The sequence below is a fragment of the Rhinopithecus roxellana genome, chromosome 17 (genome assembly GCF_007565055.1).
Source record: "Rhinopithecus roxellana isolate Shanxi Qingling chromosome 17, ASM756505v1, whole genome shotgun sequence".
NCBI classification, from domain to species: Eukaryota; Metazoa; Chordata; class Mammalia; order Primates; family Cercopithecidae; genus Rhinopithecus; species Rhinopithecus roxellana.
The window spans coordinates 66273610-66294832 of NC_044565.1; the positions used below are offsets into that span (position 1 = coordinate 66273610).

The window sequence follows — 21223 nt, forward strand, 5'->3', positions numbered from 1 at the left end:
CCTCCCTTGTTAGCTGTATTCCTAGGTATTTTATTCTCTTTGTAGCAATTGTGAATGGGAGTTCATTCATGATTTGGCTCTCTGCTTACCTTATAGGAATGCTTGTGACTTTTGCACATTGATTTTGTATCCTCAGACTTTACTGAAGTTGCTTATCAGCTTAAGAAGCTTTTGGACTGAGCCAATGGGTTTTTCTAGATACAGGATCATGTAATCTGCAAAAAAAAGACAATTTGACTTCCTCTCTTCCTATTTGAATACCTTTTATTTCTTTTTCTGTTCTGATTGCCCTGGCTAGAACTTCCAATACTATGTTGAATAGGAGTCGTGAGACTGACTGTCTTATGCCAGTTTTCAAGGGGAATGCTTCCAGTTCTTGCCCATTCAGTATGTTGGCTATGGGCCTGTCATAAATAGCTCTTATCAATTTGAGGTATGTTCCTTCAATACCTAGTTTGCTGAGAGTTTTTAATAACATGAAGGGATGCTGAATTTTATTGAAGGCCTTTTCTGCATCTCTTGGGATAATCATGTGGTTTTTGTCTTTAGATCTGGTTATGTGACGAATTATGTTTCTTGATTTGGGTATGTTGAACTAGCCTTGATCCCCAGGATTGAAGACAATTTGATCATGGTGGATAAGCTTTCTGATGTGCTGCTGTATTCAGTTTGCCAGTATTTTACTGAGAATTTTTGCGTCAGCATTCACGAGGGATATTGACCTAAAGAAACCATCATCAGAGTGAACAGGCAATCTACAGAATTGGAGAAAATTTTTGCAATTTATCCAGCTAACAAAGGTCTAACAGCCAGAATCTATAAGCAACTTAAATATTCAAGGGAAAAAAACAAGCAACCCCATTAAAAAGTGCAAAGGACATGAACAGACACTTACCAAAAAAAGACATTAATGCGGCCAACAAACATATGAAAAAAAGTTCAACATCACTGATGATTAGAAATGCAAATCAAAACCACAATGAGACACCATCTCACACCAGTCAGAATGGTGATTATTAAAAAGTCAAGAAACAACAAACGCTGGTGAGTTTGCAGATAAACAGAAACACTTTTACACTGTTTCTGGGAATGTAAATTAGTTCAACCATTGTGGACGACAGTGTGGCAATATCTCAAAGATCTAGAACAAGAAATACCACCTGACCCAGCAATCCCATTACTGGGCATATACCCAAAGGAATATAAATCATTCTATTACAAAGATACATGCATGCATATATTCACTGCAGCACTATTCACATTAGCAAAGACATGGAATCAACCCAAATGCCCATCAATGATAGACTGGATAAAGAAAATGTGGTACATATACACCACGGAATACTATGCACCCATAAAGAAGGAATGAGATCATGTCCTTTGTAAGGACATGGATGGAGGTGGAAGACATTATCCTCAGCAAACTAAGGCAGGAACAGAAAAACAAACACTACATGTCCTCACTTATACGTGGGAGCTGACCAATGAGAACACATGAACACAGGGAGGGGAATAACATACACAGTGTTCTGTTGGGGGGTGGGGTGGGGAAGGGAGGACATTGGGAAAAATAGCTAATGCATGCTGGGGCTTAATACCTAGGTGATGGGTTGATAGGTGCAGCAAACCACCATGGCACATGTTTACCTATGTAACAAACCTGCACATCCTGCACATGTACCCTGGAACATAAAATTAAAAATTAAAAATAAATAAAAGTGAAAGGATAAAGAAAGAATAAAAAAAGAATTCATATGTTTTGGAAATAGAAAAAAACGTGTGATGATTATCTTTGGTCAAGAGAAATTTTAAAGTCAATTCAGTATTTCATCACAAGAAGTTCATATTATAACATCAAAAACACATACATAATTTCAGACTTTAGGAATACACACTTATTGTGAAAAATTTTTTAACTCAAAATAATCAATATACAAAACCAAAAAAATGTTCCCTTGGATATACACAAATAATAGCAACAATATCAAAACTGCTTAAAAAGTGATATTAGAGTTCAATATTTCTCTAAAAATCAAAAAAAAAGTTAGCTGGTATTAACATACGCAGATTTAAAAAGTCAAAACAAAAAAAGTTCAGACCCCCTGAAATTTAACCTACTCAGGCTCTCATAGAGAAGATTTAAAATCACAACTATACTAGGAAAATACAAATATCTGAATAATTTGTCTTTATTTAACGTTTTGGACTGAGTGTTTTATTTCACATCAATATAGAGCCTTGAAAAATGTGTATGTGAATATTATTTTTAAAAATATCAACAATCTTGACTGGCTTACTAATGAATCACTTTTTTCTATATTGAAAGCCATTTTACATGCGAAAAACTCATTCTTTATATAGATTAACATTAGGAAGGAAAAAATTAAAAAGTTTTAACAATCCTAAGCTTTGAAATATAATATTTTACATAGTAACTTAAATGTTCTACAGTTCTCCAAATTTTTAAATAAAAATCTGTTGGCAACATTTATAAAATAACAGATCTTACTAACTTGAATTAATACAAATGTTTTAGAATGGAAAAAAGCATTATTCCAATATTGACTATACCTATAAAATAAAACTTAATCCTAAGAAAATATAAATACTAAGATAAAAACACTACTTTTTGTTTTTATTTGAAAGTACTCTGAATAAAACTGCACTATTACTACACATCTTCTATAATTATACAGTATAATAACAGGCTGAAAAATAATACTTTCAAAATAAAACAAAAAAGCTAGTTTTAAATTATAAATTATCTTAAAAGAAGGCAACCTAATTTCACATACATCTTCAGCTATTTTCTTTATTGGATTTCTGTCCAAACAAGAAAAATATCAATTACAATTGGCAAGGCACAGTGGCTCACACCTGCAATCCCAGCACTTTGGGAGGCTGAGGTGGGCAGATTACAAGGTCAGGAGTTCAAGATCAGCCTGGCCAATATGGTGAAACCTCGCCTCTACTAAAAATACAAAAATTAGCCGGGCAAGGTGGCGGGTGCCTGTATTCCTAGCTACTCGGGAGGCTGAGGCAGGAGAATAGCTTGAAACCGGGAGGAGGAGGTTGCAGTGAGCTGAGATCGCGCCACTGCACTCCAGCCTGGGCGACAGAGTGAGACACCATCTCAAAAAAAAAAAAATTTAACTGAAATGTAGACTTGTTAAAACATCATTTTCTGCAGGATTTAATAATTTAAATGCTGCAAATAAATTTTCTAGTTTGTATATTCTTACCATTTCCAAATATAAAATATTATACATTAAGACATAACTGAAGTTAAAGGAACTCTGAAAACTAAAGGCAAATGATTGGTCCTTCCTGATTAAATTGGTGCCTCCTCCAAAAAAAAAAAAAAAAAGGCATCATAATGCCTTTTCTTTGACATTCAAACTCATTTTATTTTTAATAAACCAAAATCATTAACTTTGCCATATTTTATGGTGACTAAACAACAAAAGCACCCCAGTGATACAATAGCTATACAAGTTGTGTAAAATGTGGGGACCGGGCGCAGTGCCTCATGCCTGTAATCCCAGCACTTTGGGAGGCTGAGGCGGGTGGATCACCTGAGGTTAGCAGTTCAAGACCAGCCTGACCAACAAGGTGAAACCCTGTCTCTCCTAAAAATACAAAATTAGCCAAGCACCATTGCACTCCAGCCTGAGTGACAGAGCAAGACTTTGTCCAAAAAAAAAAAAAAAGAAGAAGAAGAAGAAGTTGTGCAAAATGAATTATTTTCCAAGGGAGATACTCTTCATAATAGTGTAAATAATCTTCAAGATCTGGCAGGGCTTAGGGGAGAGGGAATGACACAAAAGTGTTCAGAGAGTTTAGGTTACAAAAAGTAAATGTTACATTGTCTGTTCTAAAATAATCACAAACTAGAAATGAACTTGTTTGAAAAAATACATACATGACGTTTCCAACTCTTAAGTAAACTTTAACTTTCAGGATACCAAATTCAAACTTGCAGTATTTCTGGAAATTATTTCCCAACATCAAAGAAATGACAATATCAACATGCTCAGTACAGACACACAGATATTAACACACTTGACTGTCCTTAGCTTGCTTAGGAATTTTCTAAATTTTTGCAAATATTCTTTAAATCACCCCATACCCAGTTCTTCAGAAATGCTTGGTTTATGCTAACTCTTAAGTGCACTTGTATAATTTTATGGTTCTATCTTTGCATCAAAATAATACTCTGAACTTGCTCAATTAATATTTACTTGCAAAATAAATTCCAACTCAATAGTAAATGAAATGACAAAATATTGATTCCCCTTCCCCACTGGATATACTGTTCTTGAATATCACAAATATCTCCAAGTAGCTAATAACCAAAAATATAAAACCCAACTAAAATTAAATATTACTAAATATAAAATGATAGAAAATTATCATACTATGAGCTAAACACAAGGAAAGAAGAGATTATGTCTGACTTCTCTATTCCCTTTTAATAATTGTCACTCCTACAAGCACTTATATTTTCCAGGGAAATGGTAGTACTAACTCTCTATATATTAACCACAGTTGCAATTATAACTCGACAAAGTAGGAACTGAAACAAAGGTCAGGGAAGACGTGTAAAGCGTCAGAAGGTAAAATGGTATTTATTGCCTTTGAAACCACATACAAAGAAGAATAGTTCATCAAATAAAATATTTTCAAGATATCTCACACTGGTGAACCACATTTACTAGGTAATAATCTTTTAAAAATTATTACTAAGTAATAATCTTTCTAAAATCTTTTTATCATGTCCTAGGTCACAGAAAATTTCTACAGCAATCTAGCAATCTAACAAGGTCTCCTGGGGAAAAAAAACCTGAAAAATCTAGATTCATTTAACATGATTTAATATTGGAAGTTGTTGTACTATGCTTAACACCTTTACTCTAGCTCTACAGTGTCTCAACCAACATAGTAATTACTGGGTATCCTATATATCATTTGTTACGTGATCTGAGCTTCCATTTTATTCTACTGAAAAACAAAAAATCATGAGTATATTGTAATATAATCTTCAAAGCATTACGGGTCTCATTAAGAGTTACTCAAGACTTATTCATTTACAAATTCCTATAAACTATAAACTTTTACTTAACAATTCCTTTTACTTAACAATTCCTAAAAGTCACAATATAAAAGGTAAATAAGGAAAAATATTGAGCATAAACAAGTTATATACTATATGTATAACATATAGTATAATATATAGTATGTATAACATATACAATATGTACATATTGTATACATACATATACAATACTACATATTGTATACTATACTACATATTGTATATGTTATACATACTATACATTATACTGTAGTATACTATACTATACTACATATAGTATATATAACATATGTTATATATACATCTATACATATAGTTATATGTACTACATATAGTATATATAACATATACTATATGTATAATTATATAACACATGCTATACATAATTCTGTGTAACAACTAAAAACTTGTTCATTTAGCAATATATGTCTACAGTGGAAAAAATATATATAACCTATTCTATTCTTTATCTGGAACTATAATCACCTCTTACTCATAAATCATCTCTTACTCATAAATCCTATCTTCCAAATAGAAATTTAATGATGAATGTAACCATTATACCAATACTAAACACATCTGTGTGTATTCACCCTAAATATAGTTCAGTTTCTTGCTTAGCAGCATCAAATATTATTTTAACTTATGATTTCACAAAAATACTTTCAAAACAAATATAGTTTTATCAGGATGATTATATTTCTAACAGTTAGTGAGCATTTATTATGTACCAGGCAACACTGCAATGCTTTACATGTTTTAATTTATTTAATCTTCACAACCACCCAAAGGGGTAGTTACTATTATGATCTCCATTTTACACAAGAAGAAACTGAGGCACAAAAGAGTTTGAAAGCTTATCCATGGTTTTATCATTAATAAGGGATAAAGCAAATATTCACACTCAGGGAGTCAGCCTCAGTGCCCATACTTTTAATAACTATTCAATGCAAGCAATTCATAAATCTCTATGACTCAATAGTGTTGTGTTCTCAAGACTCAGTCTGACATTTCACATGTCTATCAGCCATTCTCCTCTGGATGTCTAGATGTTACTTCATATTTAAAATATCAAAAACTCTTCTTTAAAAATGGGTTATCACTCTAGATTTCTTTCAAAGATGACTTCCAGTTAAATAAGCAACTGTAGAAGGATAGGCACACATTACCATTAAGCACTGCCTCATTAGCAAAGAATGAACAGATATTTCTTGTGCTTTTTTTGAACGGGTTATTACATTCTCTAGTTCTCATAATCTACACAAGGACTTTCAAGCAAAAACAAGCATGTGGGCCAGAAAGCATGATTTTAAAAAACAAAAACAAATGAGAAAACATCCCAGAAAAAGACTAACAAGTTTGTTCTGGAGAAAATAGTCTACAGATAAAAACAATTACCCTGAATATTTAAACACTGATATTAAAATAGGCTGAAACTATGGGAAAGTTAAGCTAATTTTCCAAGTGTAAAGGATGGCAACTTCTGCATTTAGAACAATACCTGGGCAAGATAAAGTAAACATATTATACATCTAGGCCATTTCTAACATGATAATATTTTTACTATTTACTCTGAATTAAGTTTAGCTCAAAATTACTGTGACTCATTATGTATAGTCTGCACTTCAAATACAGGAAGAATAGATTCTAAGAGTTTTTACACATAAAGCCTAAAATTATTTTTTTCTCACAAAATAATTCAGGAAGTTATCTACAGTCCTCTCTAGAGTAGTGATTATCAACCTTAGCTGTGCATTGGAATCACCAGGAGAGCTTTAAACACCCATTAGTAAAGTCACAGTTCTTGACCAATTAAAACAGAATGTTTAATTTTTAACAGGGACCCAGGCGTCAGCGTTTTTTGAAAGCTTCCTTTGTTAATTCCAATGCAAAGTCAAGGTTGAGAACCACTGTAATAGAGTGCCTTTTATGCTTTTTTAGTAGGTAAGACTCTTTCAAATATTGATGTCTTAAACCAAGAAGAACTACTAAAATCACTTTGCCCTGGACCCAGAGTACCTGCAGGCAATAATAGTGGAAGAGTAATAGAGGTGGTAGGAGCTGAAATAGTAAAGGCAATAAAACCAGTTTTTTTTTAATGTTGTTTTCTTGCTTTGTTTTAAGGCTATGATTACAGCAAGCATGGAAATTTATTATTAGTCTATGAAACTATATTTCTTATATTTGTCATACAAAGTCATGATTTTTTTCCTTACATAGGACTTCAAATTTGTGTTTTGAAGTATAATTTAATGTTTGGTTTTCTAACTGCTTTTACAACAGCTACTTTAACTCACTCAGTGATTCACTGTGTGTTAGGAGTGCTATGAGATAGAAGCTGGGACCCAAAGTGGGTCCTTAAAGAATCTGATGGGGAAAAAGACCCCTTTAGAAGGTAGACACATGCACAGGTAAGGGAACAATAAAGGACATAAGAGCCAAAATGCATGGTTTGGTGCCAAGAGTTTATAGGAAACTCTTCCCCAAGTAAGCTAACTACTTTTCAAAAGGCAGTATAAATAACAAACAAAAGCAGTCAGAGAAATCTGAGTTGAACATCTCAGTTCCTTACTTACCAGCTTTAAATTCATGGGCAAGATATTTAATTTCCCTGAGACTCATCCATAAAGCAGTGATAATAGCTTGGAGGAAAATGCTTCTTTCCCACTCCTGATGTTTCCTTCCATGTGGAGGTTCATGGGTGGGGCACTCTCCTAGCATAATACTCCTAGCCTCTTTGTTCTTCTTACTTATGCCTTCCAGAAATAAGGTCAATCTCACTGGTCCATTTGGAAGGAAAAAGACCTATGTTTGATTAGCCTCTTCCTCCTCCTTTTCTTTTTGGGGAGAACTGCCTTAGGCTGTTTCACATGGGTACCCTCCCAAGAAGATTCTCTTGTCTGTGCCTATAACTGTCTGTGTAAGCCTAAATAATTCCTTATTTCATTATTGGTAAGCCAATTTTTCCATTAATATAAGCCAGTCTTCAATATTGTTTTTGGTTTTATTTATTTTGTTTGTTTTAAGTGTGACATTTTGCTTAACAACTATCTTTCTCCTTCTGAAGAGGTTTATTTGAAAGTGGTTTAGAACTCGAAGTGGAGTACTAGTTATTAGGTTCCTAGACCTTTATATCAACATATTTTGTAGAGTTGTAATAAGCATTAAATGAGGTAATACATATAAGACTCTTGAGACAGTGCCTGAAGCATAATAAGCACTCAAAATGTGGTAGCTGTTTCTATCGCTACAATAACCACTACTGCTATCAGGAAAGATTCGAAAATTAGATAGAAAGGGGCGCCAATTGTAAAGCATTTATCAATTCACTATAAAACATCTAGGTAAAATTCAAATAAAATACCTTCTAACATTACATCAGTAAAAACAAGATATTTCCACTCACTGAAAGAGTATAGCCTGTTATGACGTTAGTTATAATACAGAATGTGGAATAATACACGTTTTATTTATAAAGTCAAACAAACATTTGCCAGGGAACATTCTTTACAGCCTACAAAATCCTCAGTAACTAATCCATACAGAAAATGAATGTAATGTGGATAAACAAAATCAGACAATACTGTAGTGCATAAAATATTAAAATTTTAACAATATTTTAGGGTCAGTTTGACATCTAAAAGATTTAAGAGAAAATATGCTAGAATCAGTTTATTTATAAATTTATCTGGTTCAGAAATATTTTAGAAGCACACTTAAAACACCTAAAGACATTTCATATGATATAAAACTATATATAACAGAAAAAATGATTCTTCAAAATGAGCCCAGGAAGCTCACTAATAATAGCAAGATTTATTAACATGAGATATACAGATATTTAGGAGTTTTATGAAACCCTTGAAATTATTTGTGAAATGTCATGCATGTGTGCATGCATGTGTGGTTAAAATCTTTCACTACATTCTAAAAACTTCACCATTCAAAAAATGTAAAGATAGTGAAGCAACGTTTTCTAATCATAGTGGCCACTTCCAGTTCATCCGTTTATCCAGATTTTCTCGTAAGTTTTCCTGCCATTTATTTTCAATGTGGATGTTAGTACATGAAAAACTTTTAAAGAATAAAAAAAAGATTCTACAGAAAATAATCTACTTTATAAAAATGTCTATTTACCTTTTAAGTGTTCTTCTGATTTTTGTTTTCATTATCATGCGATGTTTTTACTGCTGTTCTCAAGTTCATTGTCTTATTTTCCTGTATTCCTTCGGTTGGTAGTTTTTCAAAAATGTCTTCAACATAACTGCTGTTCTTCAAACCATCGGGCAGTTCCCAAAGTGAAGTTGTTGTACATGTATCAAACAACATGGTACTCTGGAAATGTTTTCCACTACCAACTTTCTTTCTCACTGTTAAATTTCTAGAATGTGATTTTTTACTAATACGAATTTTCCTTAAGAGGTTCTTACAGACATCTTTCCTCTTTGTAGATTTCTGTTTATACTTTTGTTTCTCAGTGCATGTAAAATTTATATTTTGATTTTTGTAACAATTTTGATCTAACAATGGGAAAACAGGCTTACTCTGTAATTTATACTGGAATTTTAGTAGATTCAGTAGCAGAAATTGCATCAAGATAAGCTGAATCTTTAGAAGAAGTTGCGAGACCAGATGCAACTAATATATCTGCCAAATTCTTTTTCTCATGCATGACATCTACTTTCAGTTTTGTTTCAGAATTACATTCCCTAAACTGAAAAACTAGGTCTGGTTTACTTAGGAAATCTCGAAAAAAGCTTTTGACTTCTTCACTCCAATGTTTTCTTTTAGCAGGTAAGACACCATATAAAATACATGGATAACTCAGCCTTGGCAAATTCAAAAATTCCTCAGGAACAACTTTAAGATTTATAATTTCTGAATAATGTATATAAAAAGAAAATCCATAGTCAATCAACACAAGACATAAAGACTGAGGTGAGACTTCAGAAATTTCTACTCTATTCCACTGATCTTCCGATTTATATTTGAACAAACAACTAGAACCGGGAATTATGAACTCCAGAGGCAATGTTTGTAAGGTCTCCGGGGGATCAGAAAGCAACATAAAAAGATATTTCATTATGTCAAAGAAATCTTCTAACTGAATACTGAAGTCTGATGGATCAGAAACAGCAGTTGCAATACCAGAATACTGCCTATCATTTTGGAATTGAACCCAAGTAAATGATTTTATTGTGCATGATGATATAGGAGTCTTAGATTCAATGTTGTAAACAATTTCTGCAGGTCTAAGTTTGTTTTCTTCAACATGAACTGTATTCAAATTTAAGTATTCCAAAAGTAACAGGTCATCTACCAAAATTTCTACTTCCCAAACAGCATCTAAATATTTCAGGAAAAGAATATTTATTTCCAAATGAGCAAATAAGCACTCAAATGACATGTTCTTAGAATTTTCAAACCAAATCCATTTACAAGGTACAGCTTGTCTAGGAATACTTCTTATTTCGTTACTAAGCAGCTTGGTATTACATACAGGCACTATTCATAGATACCACAATCTACTAAAAAACAAGTACTTTATCATCAACATACTTTTTTCCACTTTTGAACGATGCCATTTCGAGATATTTTTAGATTTTGCCAAGCATTCTAAACCTTTTTCAATACTTTCCATTGATAAAAAGGGGGAATTTTTTTCTTCTTTAGTAATTAATACTATTAAATCTGATAAAATCTTTTTATTTTTGGATAACTTCACATAAAATCTTCCACTTTTTGAAACATTAAGCATTTCAGCTTTTTCAAGTTGTCCAGGTTTGAATTCTTCGAAAGGAATTTTAAACAGCTATTGGTTCGAATTCATAGAACCTTCAGACTCATTTGATTTTCCTTTCTTCACTTCATTATTATCACCTGGGCTCACCTTTTGATCCAGAACCTGAGGCATTTGCAATGCTGACTTCTCTAGTTTTGAACACACTTTCCATTTCAGTAGTTCATTAATGACACATCTTTCATCACAAATCAAATTTACTTCCCATTTCTGATCATGCTTTTTCAAAAATTCACAATAAACTGTTTTGTTATGTACTTTTGAAGTAAAATAATCCACAGTTTTGTCATCCCATATTTCATCAGGCTCATTCCATTTTACTCCACTAAGAAAAGAATGGATTCCTAGCTGAGGAACAGTTAAAAATTCCCTCTGAAGTTCATAAATTTTACATGTGTTTACTATCGCAGAGTTACCATAGTCAATAAATTCTACTTCAAAAGAATTTCCTGGCAAAATTTTCTTAATAACTGCCCTGTAAATGGCATTGTCACCAGAATATTCTGCAACTACAAGATCTCCCACTAGAGGTGGAACTGATTTTCTCTCTTTCAATCTCCTTGCTGTTGTATTTACAGCATCAGCAAGTCTGATAATTATACTTTCATTCTCAGCAAGCTGAATATGGAAACTTGCTGGATTACTGATATTAGATACATAACCTTTAACTTTGGCATTCAAATAAATTTGTGGTTGAGGAAGGTCTTTAATCCGTGGCCTAATAAGGTCATATGGGTTTTGTGAGGATGTTTGATTTAATGCTCTGATAAAAGACTGTGATACAACCTTTAGCGGTTTTTGACGCACACCCCTGTTCTCAAGAATATGTGCAGCTCCAGGGGCAATTTTTATACCTTTAAGCCCATCATTCAAAGAATTCTTCATTTTGTTTTTTGACACAGGTTCCATTTTATAACAAACTGATGGCTTCAAAAACCTGGCATATATACTTTTGGGATGCATCAACTGATCCATTTTTCTTTCGGAATATGTTACTGGACTAGTTTTATTAATCACATTAGGACAATAGTTGTTTCCTGTTCTGCCTTTCAAAGAAGTAGTAAGTCTCTTATTCTCATTTATTTTATTACTCTTTTCCATGCAGCATGCTTGGTCACAATGTCTTTTTCCGTAAGCATGAAGCAATACTTTAATTTTCTCATTTATATATTGAGATCCATCATACAATTCTATACCAAGCTGTCCGTCTGACTCCTGGGACAATATTATCGCCTTTAATGGTTTTCCCAAGAAATTGTCTTTAAACCAACTACTGATTTCTGCTGGAATATCTACATCTCTAAGATCTGACAAAAAACACTTAATAGCTTGCATAGGTGTAAACAACAACTCTGGAAACTGAGCTGAAATGGCCCTCAACATATTTTCTCCTACTAATTGCTTATTTCCAAAGTCTACAAAATAGACTTGAAATTCAGATGATGAATCTGTTGGTACTGCTAAAGCTCTATATGAGAGACCATCCTCTACATACTTAGATATGCACACTCTCATTTTATTAGAATCATATTTTGGACAATTTTTGAGGTTACTGCTCTCCTTGATTTTTGTTTCTATCATCTCTAGATCTTTATTATTTCTGCCAAGCTGGCAATAAAACTTTTTGGGACTATATATGTGAGATATATATACTTCTTCTTCATTTCCAATTTTTATATTAAAGGAAGAATAACAGTAACTGTAAAGACTAACTAAAGATGGGAATGTCTCTGATAATGTGATATACTGAGCAGAGCCACGATTCATAAGAAATTCTTTTGCACTAGTATATGAGGATTGTAAATCCACTAAGTTATATAAATGGTTGGGATGTATAACAACTAAGGCATAGATGATACAAGTCAATAACCCTCTAGATGAAGAGATAAAATTCCGCAAGTCTCTGAATGCTTTTCTTGTCCAACTGAAAAATTTACAACTACCAGGATCAATAAAATGGTTAAGACAACATCTGAAGGCTTGGCTTTCTAGCAAGAGAAAACGTGGGTTAATTGCAAAAAGATCTTTAATTAAAACCCTTTTTTGGTAACCATAGTCAACAAATACTATGTCAACTTCTTTTGATACTTGAGTCAAAACAGCAGCTCTGTACCACTTCCCAGAATACTTAGCAACACAAGCAGTCTGCCCAATCTCGTAAGGATCAGAATGAATACTATAGTAATTCTGAATTTGCTCCATTAGTAATTTTAGGTCTTCTAACTTACATTGGAGTTGGCATGAAAAGTCACCTGGGCCATAATAATAGGAACATTTAACTTCAAGAACTGTTCCTGGTTTAAATATATATTCTTTATAAGACCAGGATGACTCAGGTCCCACAGACAAGGTGAAAGGATTTTTTAAATCTGAGACATTAACAGCTGGGGACTTTGGCAAAGACAAGTTATTTTCTACCAGGTTATTTGAAAGGTACTTTTTAGATTTAGGTCCTTCAAGAAGGGCAGATATGACTTTTTTAATATTAACTTTGTTTTTAGATTTTGAATTTAACATTGAATATTCACTTACAGATTTTGGAAAATATTTTAGTTCTACTTGACAATATTCTGCATATCCAGCTTGTAACATAAGAGAGATAACATCAATATTTTCTGAGGCTTCAACACTTTGAATATTTACGGTGTATTTGTCATCTTTTTTTGCTATAACCTGAAGCAAAAGTGCTTTGTTCAAAACTAATTTTTTAAAATAATCAATTGCAGCCTTAGTCCATAAATCTTCAACAGGAAATATATGTGCAAGTGAACAGGACATTGCTAAGGCAGGTAACTCACAAAATTCTGGAAGCAAAATTTTTACATCAAAAAATGGTATGGAATCAGTATTACCATAATCCAAAAAATAAACATTAATCTTATAACCATTAATTTCAGTGATGACAGCTCTGTAAAAACGTCTGTCCTTGCTATATCTAGCACAACAAAATAATCCAGGTTCAGGTTTTCTTAGAATCATTTCATCGTTTTCACACAAATCATAAAATTTGTTTATATTTTTCATTATTTCTTGAAATTCATTCTGATGGTCATTAGTGCGTACCCAGAAATTTGATGGGTTTAATACATATGCTATAAAAGCTATATAGGCAGCCTCTATCTCCATTTCTATTGTTTCAATGGGAAAACCTACTTTTAAAATGCCTTTTTTATTTAGAGAGTCTATTGACCATTCAATATTTCCCATAAAACTCTCAACTGCAAAGCTGTTTACATCAGACACACTTGTCTCACTCAAGATATTGGATATTTTTGAATCAGACATCGGAGAAAGTACTTGTGTGCCTACAGTCTTCAGTAGACACTTAGAATTAACTGTAGACTCTTGAGTTTGTAATGTCACGTAATACAAACGCTCATCCTTATTGAACCAATCAATGTGTGCATATACTACTTGTCCTAACAAGGCCTGTTTAAATACCCTCAGTTGAAATGTTCTTGCATCTCTATCTGGACTGTGCAAACATGTCAGAGAACATGGAAATGAAAATAATGGTACTAAAATAAAATCTTGTTTAAGTTTCTTTACATAAATTGAGGGTATAGCCTCGCTACTGCCATAATCCATAAACCAAATTTTTACTTGATTTGGGGGCAAGAGCTGCTGAAGAATTCCTCTATGCCACTGTCCATTTTGCCTTCTGGCAACACAAAGTAGTCCAAAATTATCACACGTGGGACTAGTTTCTTGACAGATGGTATCATAATGTAAAGTCATATGTGCTGTCAAGTTTTCTAGTTCTGGAGTCCATTTAATTAACTGACAATAAAATTTACTAGGGCTCAATGCAGATGATACCTTTACACTTTCAGTACTTCCTACTGACAAAGATGGCTGCAACTTATCCAGAACATGTTGAATATCAAGTGAAATGTCTTTATTACCTAATGACAATTCAGGTCTTTTATGTTGCAATAAATCTGGCATTTGTTGAGGGAATTCTAACATTTCCACAATAAGACGAAATGAATCTCCATCAACAAGTCTTCCTAATTGTAACTCGAGAGCCTGAGATATAATTTTTGGCACATCAAAAATAAACATTTGCAGAGGTAAAATAGCTTGCACATAACCTTTCACTTGTATTCCTACTAATGACTTGAAATAATTCAAAGCTTTAGGGGACCATTTTTCCCCAACTGGTAGTATATTCGCAAAAATACCAAATACTACCCGTGGTGGTAGCTCAAATAAATTGCCACAGGCTGAAGCAATCTGTGGACCAGCAACTCTTAGTTCTTCTCCACGATCTATGAGGAGCACTGTATAGAGTTCATTTTTCTTTTCCACGACTCTTCCTCTCTGCCATTCTCCAGATACTCTTTCTTCCACCAAACAAAATTCATCAATTTCCACATTATTTTTCACTTTTGGAGTATGTTGTATTTCTCTCTGCAATATGTGGTAGTCAAACTCACATTCATTATTATTTATGCCTTGAAATTTCACCAGAATGTCCTTGGGAAGACATTTAATATGTGATATTGTCAGATCCACATCTAAAAATGTTGGTAAGAGAGAGGTAGAATCCATTTTCTAAAAAGCAAATAATAATTACTCATTAGCTATCAAAGTTAACTGCAATTAGCCTTATGTTTGGCACATAAACATAAAACTAAAAATAATTATATGCCTGTATTTTATCAAATTTAAACATGTTGATAAAAATTATACACACCGAATAAGATGCTGGTAAAATAAACAAAATCTAACATTCACTGCTTTCTATACTTTTAAAATTTTTCATTGAAATATTACAAAAACTTTTTTTTAATAGGAAGAATATCATCACTGGAAAACAGAGAAGAGCAACCTTTATTTTCCAGAAACTTTAAGAAATTCCAGCTGGATATTGGACAGATGTGGTGTAATGAAAGGAGCCAAATTAGCCTCATTGGGGAGCTCCTTCTCCTCCTGTAAGACAACCACTTTCCTTCATGCAGACTCTTTCCAACAATCTATAACTCAAAGAGGTGAGTGCTAGAAGAAAGGACAGATGGTGAACCAAAAAGGGGCACATTGTTTGCACTCCCCACTTTATGCTGAATTCGCAATATTTGGACTCTTATCAGCATCATTATGCAACCCGGGGATTCATCTTTGATTGAGGGAAATCAGCTGAGACCTGGACACCACTAAGGGAAGCCAAGCATAGAAAGACACTGAAGTAGGTTAGGTACATCCACACCTTATCACTGGCATGACTGGCCATAACAAGTGGAAAAGGGAAGGAATCTATAGCATCAAGGCAAAATTTTCTACCACAGCTAATCTGTGGATTTTTAGGATTCTAAAAATAAGGCAAATATTCAAGAAATACAAATAATCCCCAATTTCAGGCAAGAACCATCGTCTACTGTGACAGAATACAGCTCAACTCTTCCTTGACTCTGAGTTAACAGTTGACAGGCATCAAATTATTTCTACGAGGATGAGTAAGAGAAAAACATTGCATGTCCTCTCCCCAAAAATAAATGAGGGAACCTCTAAAAAAAAAAAAAAAAAAAAAAAAAAAAACAAGGAAATGCTACTCCATAGAAATAGATGTACTGAAAGAAATAAAGAAATAGCAAAGTCCTGTTCTCAAAAAGATCAAAAGGTGAAAATGTAACAACTAATATTAGGATGAACTATACACACATGATAGATTTAAAACTATAATGGGAAAATTAAACCTAAAATAAAGATAAATTAGAAGAAAATTTTGACAGAATACCCCAAAGCTCAGAGGTAAAAGATAAAAAGATGAAAGAGGAGTATATAGGGCCAGAATATAAAGTCTCACCAAAGTCTAAATGTTGTCATTATTTAGTCACAGGCCTTCACCCAATTCCCATACTTTACTCAGGTTATAGCCCCATTAATTCCCTACATCAAGAGACAACCAGGTACTCTCAAATAATCCTATACTGCATTATACCAAAACTGTCTTCCTGGCATTCACCTAAAAGGCCCTGTGCCCATTCACATAGGTTTATGGGAAAGAAAAAATTTACATACATCTTTCAGGAAGCATGCCACCCTTTTTAATGTATAAAAAGTAGATGTACACAGGAGATCTCCTTCATTAAACAGAGGTGGTATATACAGAACATATAAGACAAAGCAAGCCCAAAGGCACAAGGAAGTTTTTAAATAGGTTATTCAAACTATCAAAAATCTACTCCTCCACATCACTGTCTCTCCATCAAACAATACAGATGGCCTCCTGGGGAATTTCACATCAGAGGGGGTAAACATCTGGTTTATACATGGCTCTCACTTAATGCCAGCAACATCCAGAAATACACTGCTGAGGCATTACACCCCAACCCGGGTGGGGGGCGGTAATGGGGGTAAGGTGTCAGACTAAGAAATGAAAGAGAATCTTCACAGTAGGAGGACCTACCATGACATCTACTTTGCCTAAAGAAGAAATTGCTTGAGTTAATAACCTAGGCATATTAATATATAATGGCTAATAGTTTCTGCAGGATGATTAGGAATGCTGAAGGAATAAGACTGGAAGACTTATTACAAAAAAGTCTGAAGAAGAGGTATGTGAATGAGCCTCTATGAATTGGTACATAGGAAAATTTTAGGTCCCATGTGATGCTCACCAGAGGGCCCCACAATGAAAAAAATATCTTAATCAGGTAGACAGTATAACCTCTCCTGTAGACGTCAGTCAACCTCTTTCACCTGCCTCTACAGTGCTTACTCAACAGGATCATGAAGAAAGTTCCAAGTGTTATGGATAAAGCTCCTATCCTTGTGTGCCTAAAGACCAAATGAAAATAATTCAAAGAAAATTCAAGTATATATATACATATTTTTAATTATATATATTTATATATAAAATGTATATATCTTTTTAAATATATTATATAAAATATATTGTATATATTTATATGTAATGTATATATCTCTTAAAATATATTATATATGAAATATATTCTATATATAAAATATATTCTATATATAATATAGAATATTATGTTATACAAATATATTTATAGAATATATTATATATTTATATATAGAATTTATATGATATATAAATTCTATAAATATATTTATAGAATATATTTGCAAATAATATATAATAAAAATACACATTTATATATTTTATATTTTATATATTTGTATTATATATTTTATATAGTATATATTATATTATATATTTGTATAATAGATAATACATTATATTTATATATATTTATATAAATATAATAAATATGTTCATATATTTATATAAACTATTACATTTATATATAATATAAATATAATATATATAAAATTTAAAACTAATACTAATTATTTAACACAATGAACAAATATATCATTTTAAAGACATAATTTAAATCAAGATGTTCTAGATCCAACCCCTACTCAAATATAACAATCCTTAGAAGACTACTACATCACAGAAAGTACTTACACTGTATACACAGGATTCAGATATCAGTACTCAATTAATTGTGTGAAATTTGGCAAACTATTTTTCCTTAGAATCAGACTCTAAATCTGTAAAATGAAAAGTTTAATTAAATTAAGGTTTTTCAAACCATTTTTCTGCAGCCGAAATCTTAAACAAATGTAAAACGCAAAAGGTATTTTTTGCAAAAATCAAAATACCTATAAAGTGGATTCATTAGTGTTCTAACAATTTCATACGTTTATAAAATGTAATTGTGAAGTCAGTAAATGAAACTAATAAAGTTATTCTATTAAACACAAGCCAATAGCAGCCTCATCATATAATTTGACTTATGATGTTTGATATTTGATAGCACAGTATCGGGAAAGTCAGGCTCACAAATATGGAACAGTCTACCTGCTTCCAAAATTATACATGATCCAACACAGACAGAACAAACAAAAATACGGGAGAGCCACAACTTAAATAATCAATGAGTTAATCTAATGGCACTAACTAGTGCTCTTCTCTGCTTTTAAATTTAGTATATAATATATGAATGTTTTGTATAAAAATTATATTTAAAAAAATCAAATTGAAATCCAAAGTTCCCAAACACCTGAATTAAATCTAAATAAAAAATATACAGCATCACAGTTCCCCTGAGGTTTGAGGAATATATAATCTGCAAACACTATTAAAATTGATAGGGAAAACCCTTTCTATACTAAAATTTCCTGATTCTATAGAACATATATTATAGATAATGGCACTCATTGAAGTTTCTCTTCTATAAATTAACATCAAACAATTCTAGACCAGTAGAGTCCACTAGAAACACAATTAAGCCATATATATAAAGTAATCCAGTAACACCATTAAAAAGTAATTAAAAAGAGAAATCTATTTTAACTCAATATACCCAAACCACTATCATTTCAACATGTAATCAACACAAATTATGATATTTGATTTCTTTTTAATACTAAGTCTTCAAACTATGGTGTACATTTTACATTTAGCGTACATCTCAATTTGGACTAACCACATATCAAATGCTCAATAGCTATATGTGGTTAGTGACTACAGTATTTCAAAGTACAGGTCTAGAACTATGATACAATTTTAAGTTTTAAATATAAATTTTGTCAAAAGTCTTAAAGCAGGTAAAATAATAGTTCCTTGTATTAATAACTCCTTATAATGCTTTAAATTTTTAAAGGTTTTTAGTACACTAGTTTAACTGATCTTCACAATAAGATTCTTCATTTTTCAGACCACAGAACTGAAGATCAATTGAAACCAAAATTGATCAAAATTGAAATCTAAAAGGAGATTCAGGTTTCTGATTAGGTTTTCTGATTATCAGTCCAGTGCACTATGTATATTATTTCCACTGCTTTACACTGTTGTTTCAACTAAACTACATAATCATGGATAAGAACCAAAATAAAAATGAAAGATGCAAATACAAAAAAAAAAAAAAAACACCCACACAAACAAACAAGCAAAGCACCATTCTGGGACAGAATCTGCTTATTAAATCTTCCTTTTTCAAAATTTAAGATCATTCTGCTCAAACTTTGGCCAGTATTCTGGCAAGGTTACTATGTTCCAAAAGACTGATTCAAGTTGAAGCATCTGTGCTTTGGTTTTCCTCCTCCTGTCGTTTCCATATATTCAGAATGGTTTCTAGATTCACCTTGTTAATGACACTGATGTGATGAAAATAAAACTGGGTATACTATTTGAGTATGCATATTTCAAAATCAGGGCTTAATTTTTTTTAACATTCTTTACTGAAGTTCACAACCAGGAGTAATTTTTTCCCCAAGGGAACATTTGGGGGCATCTGGAAATACATTTAGTTGTCTTAACTGAGGTAGAAAGTGAGTGCTACCAGTCTCTAGTGGGTAGAAGCCAGAGATGCCACTGAAAATGCTATAATGCACAGCGGAGCACATTCTTCCACAAACAAAGAATTATTCAGCCCAATATGTCAACAGTTCTGAACTTGAGAAACTGCTTTAATGAGAGCAAAATTAAACACCAGGTAGATAAAAGAACTAATTTACTGAAACTATCTAAAAGAATTAGAAGAAAATACAAGAGTATTTTTCTAATCTTACTAAGGGAGACATCTTTTAGGAGACAAAACCCAGAGGCCATACAATTTTTTAAATATATTAATTTTGTTAATTACAGGCAAAAAATGAAGCCGTAAACAACACTGAAATCAATTTAATTTACTGCATGAAGGATTTTCTCAAGACAAATATCTTCATCATCTATGACTCCACTATCATTCCACTCACAATCCACCAGGAAATTCTATTGGGTTCATTTCCAGAGCATATAAAAATCTGACACTTGCAATCCTGCTGCCACAATCCTGGTCTAAACTACCTTCCTCTGTCGTCTGTGATACTACCTTCCTCACTAGTCTTTTAGCCTTAACTCCACCCTATCCCAACCTGTGAATATTCTTAGCATTGTAACCAGACTGATCTTTTTAAAATATAAGATACAATATGCTGAGAGAAAAAAAAAAAAACATCAGTGGCTTCTAAGTTCACTGAGTGAAAATTAAAGCCATCAAAATGGCTTCATGAAGTCCAAAAGGGCTAACCATCACCACCACCACCACCACCACCACCACCAAAACCTCCCATGTTTTTCTCTAACCTTATTTCCTATTACACTCCCCTCACTTATTACACTGAAGCTACAATGCCTCCCTTGCCATTCCACGAATCTTTTCACCTCTGGGCTTAGGGCTTAACTGCTGTCAGAGCACAGCTTGCTTCCTCACTTCCTTCAAGTTTTGGTCAGAAGATCCCCTCTAGGTGAAGCATTCCCTGACTATTCTAATTAAAACTGTAACCTCCCACAAACTTTACAGTCCCTA

General features: G+C 32.7%; 1 protein-coding gene across 1 annotated transcript; it reads right to left on the minus strand.

Annotated features, from left to right (window-relative positions):
• Positions 1-9647: 9647 nt before the first annotated feature.
• TDRD15 (tudor domain containing 15) lies at positions 9648-15449 on the minus strand. Its single transcript, XM_010383000.2, is given in 4 exon segments — positions 9648-10603; positions 10606-10632; positions 10635-10658; positions 10661-15449. Coding segments are annotated over 4 exon segments (5796 nt in total).
• Between the last annotated feature and the right edge of the window lie 5774 nt (positions 15450-21223).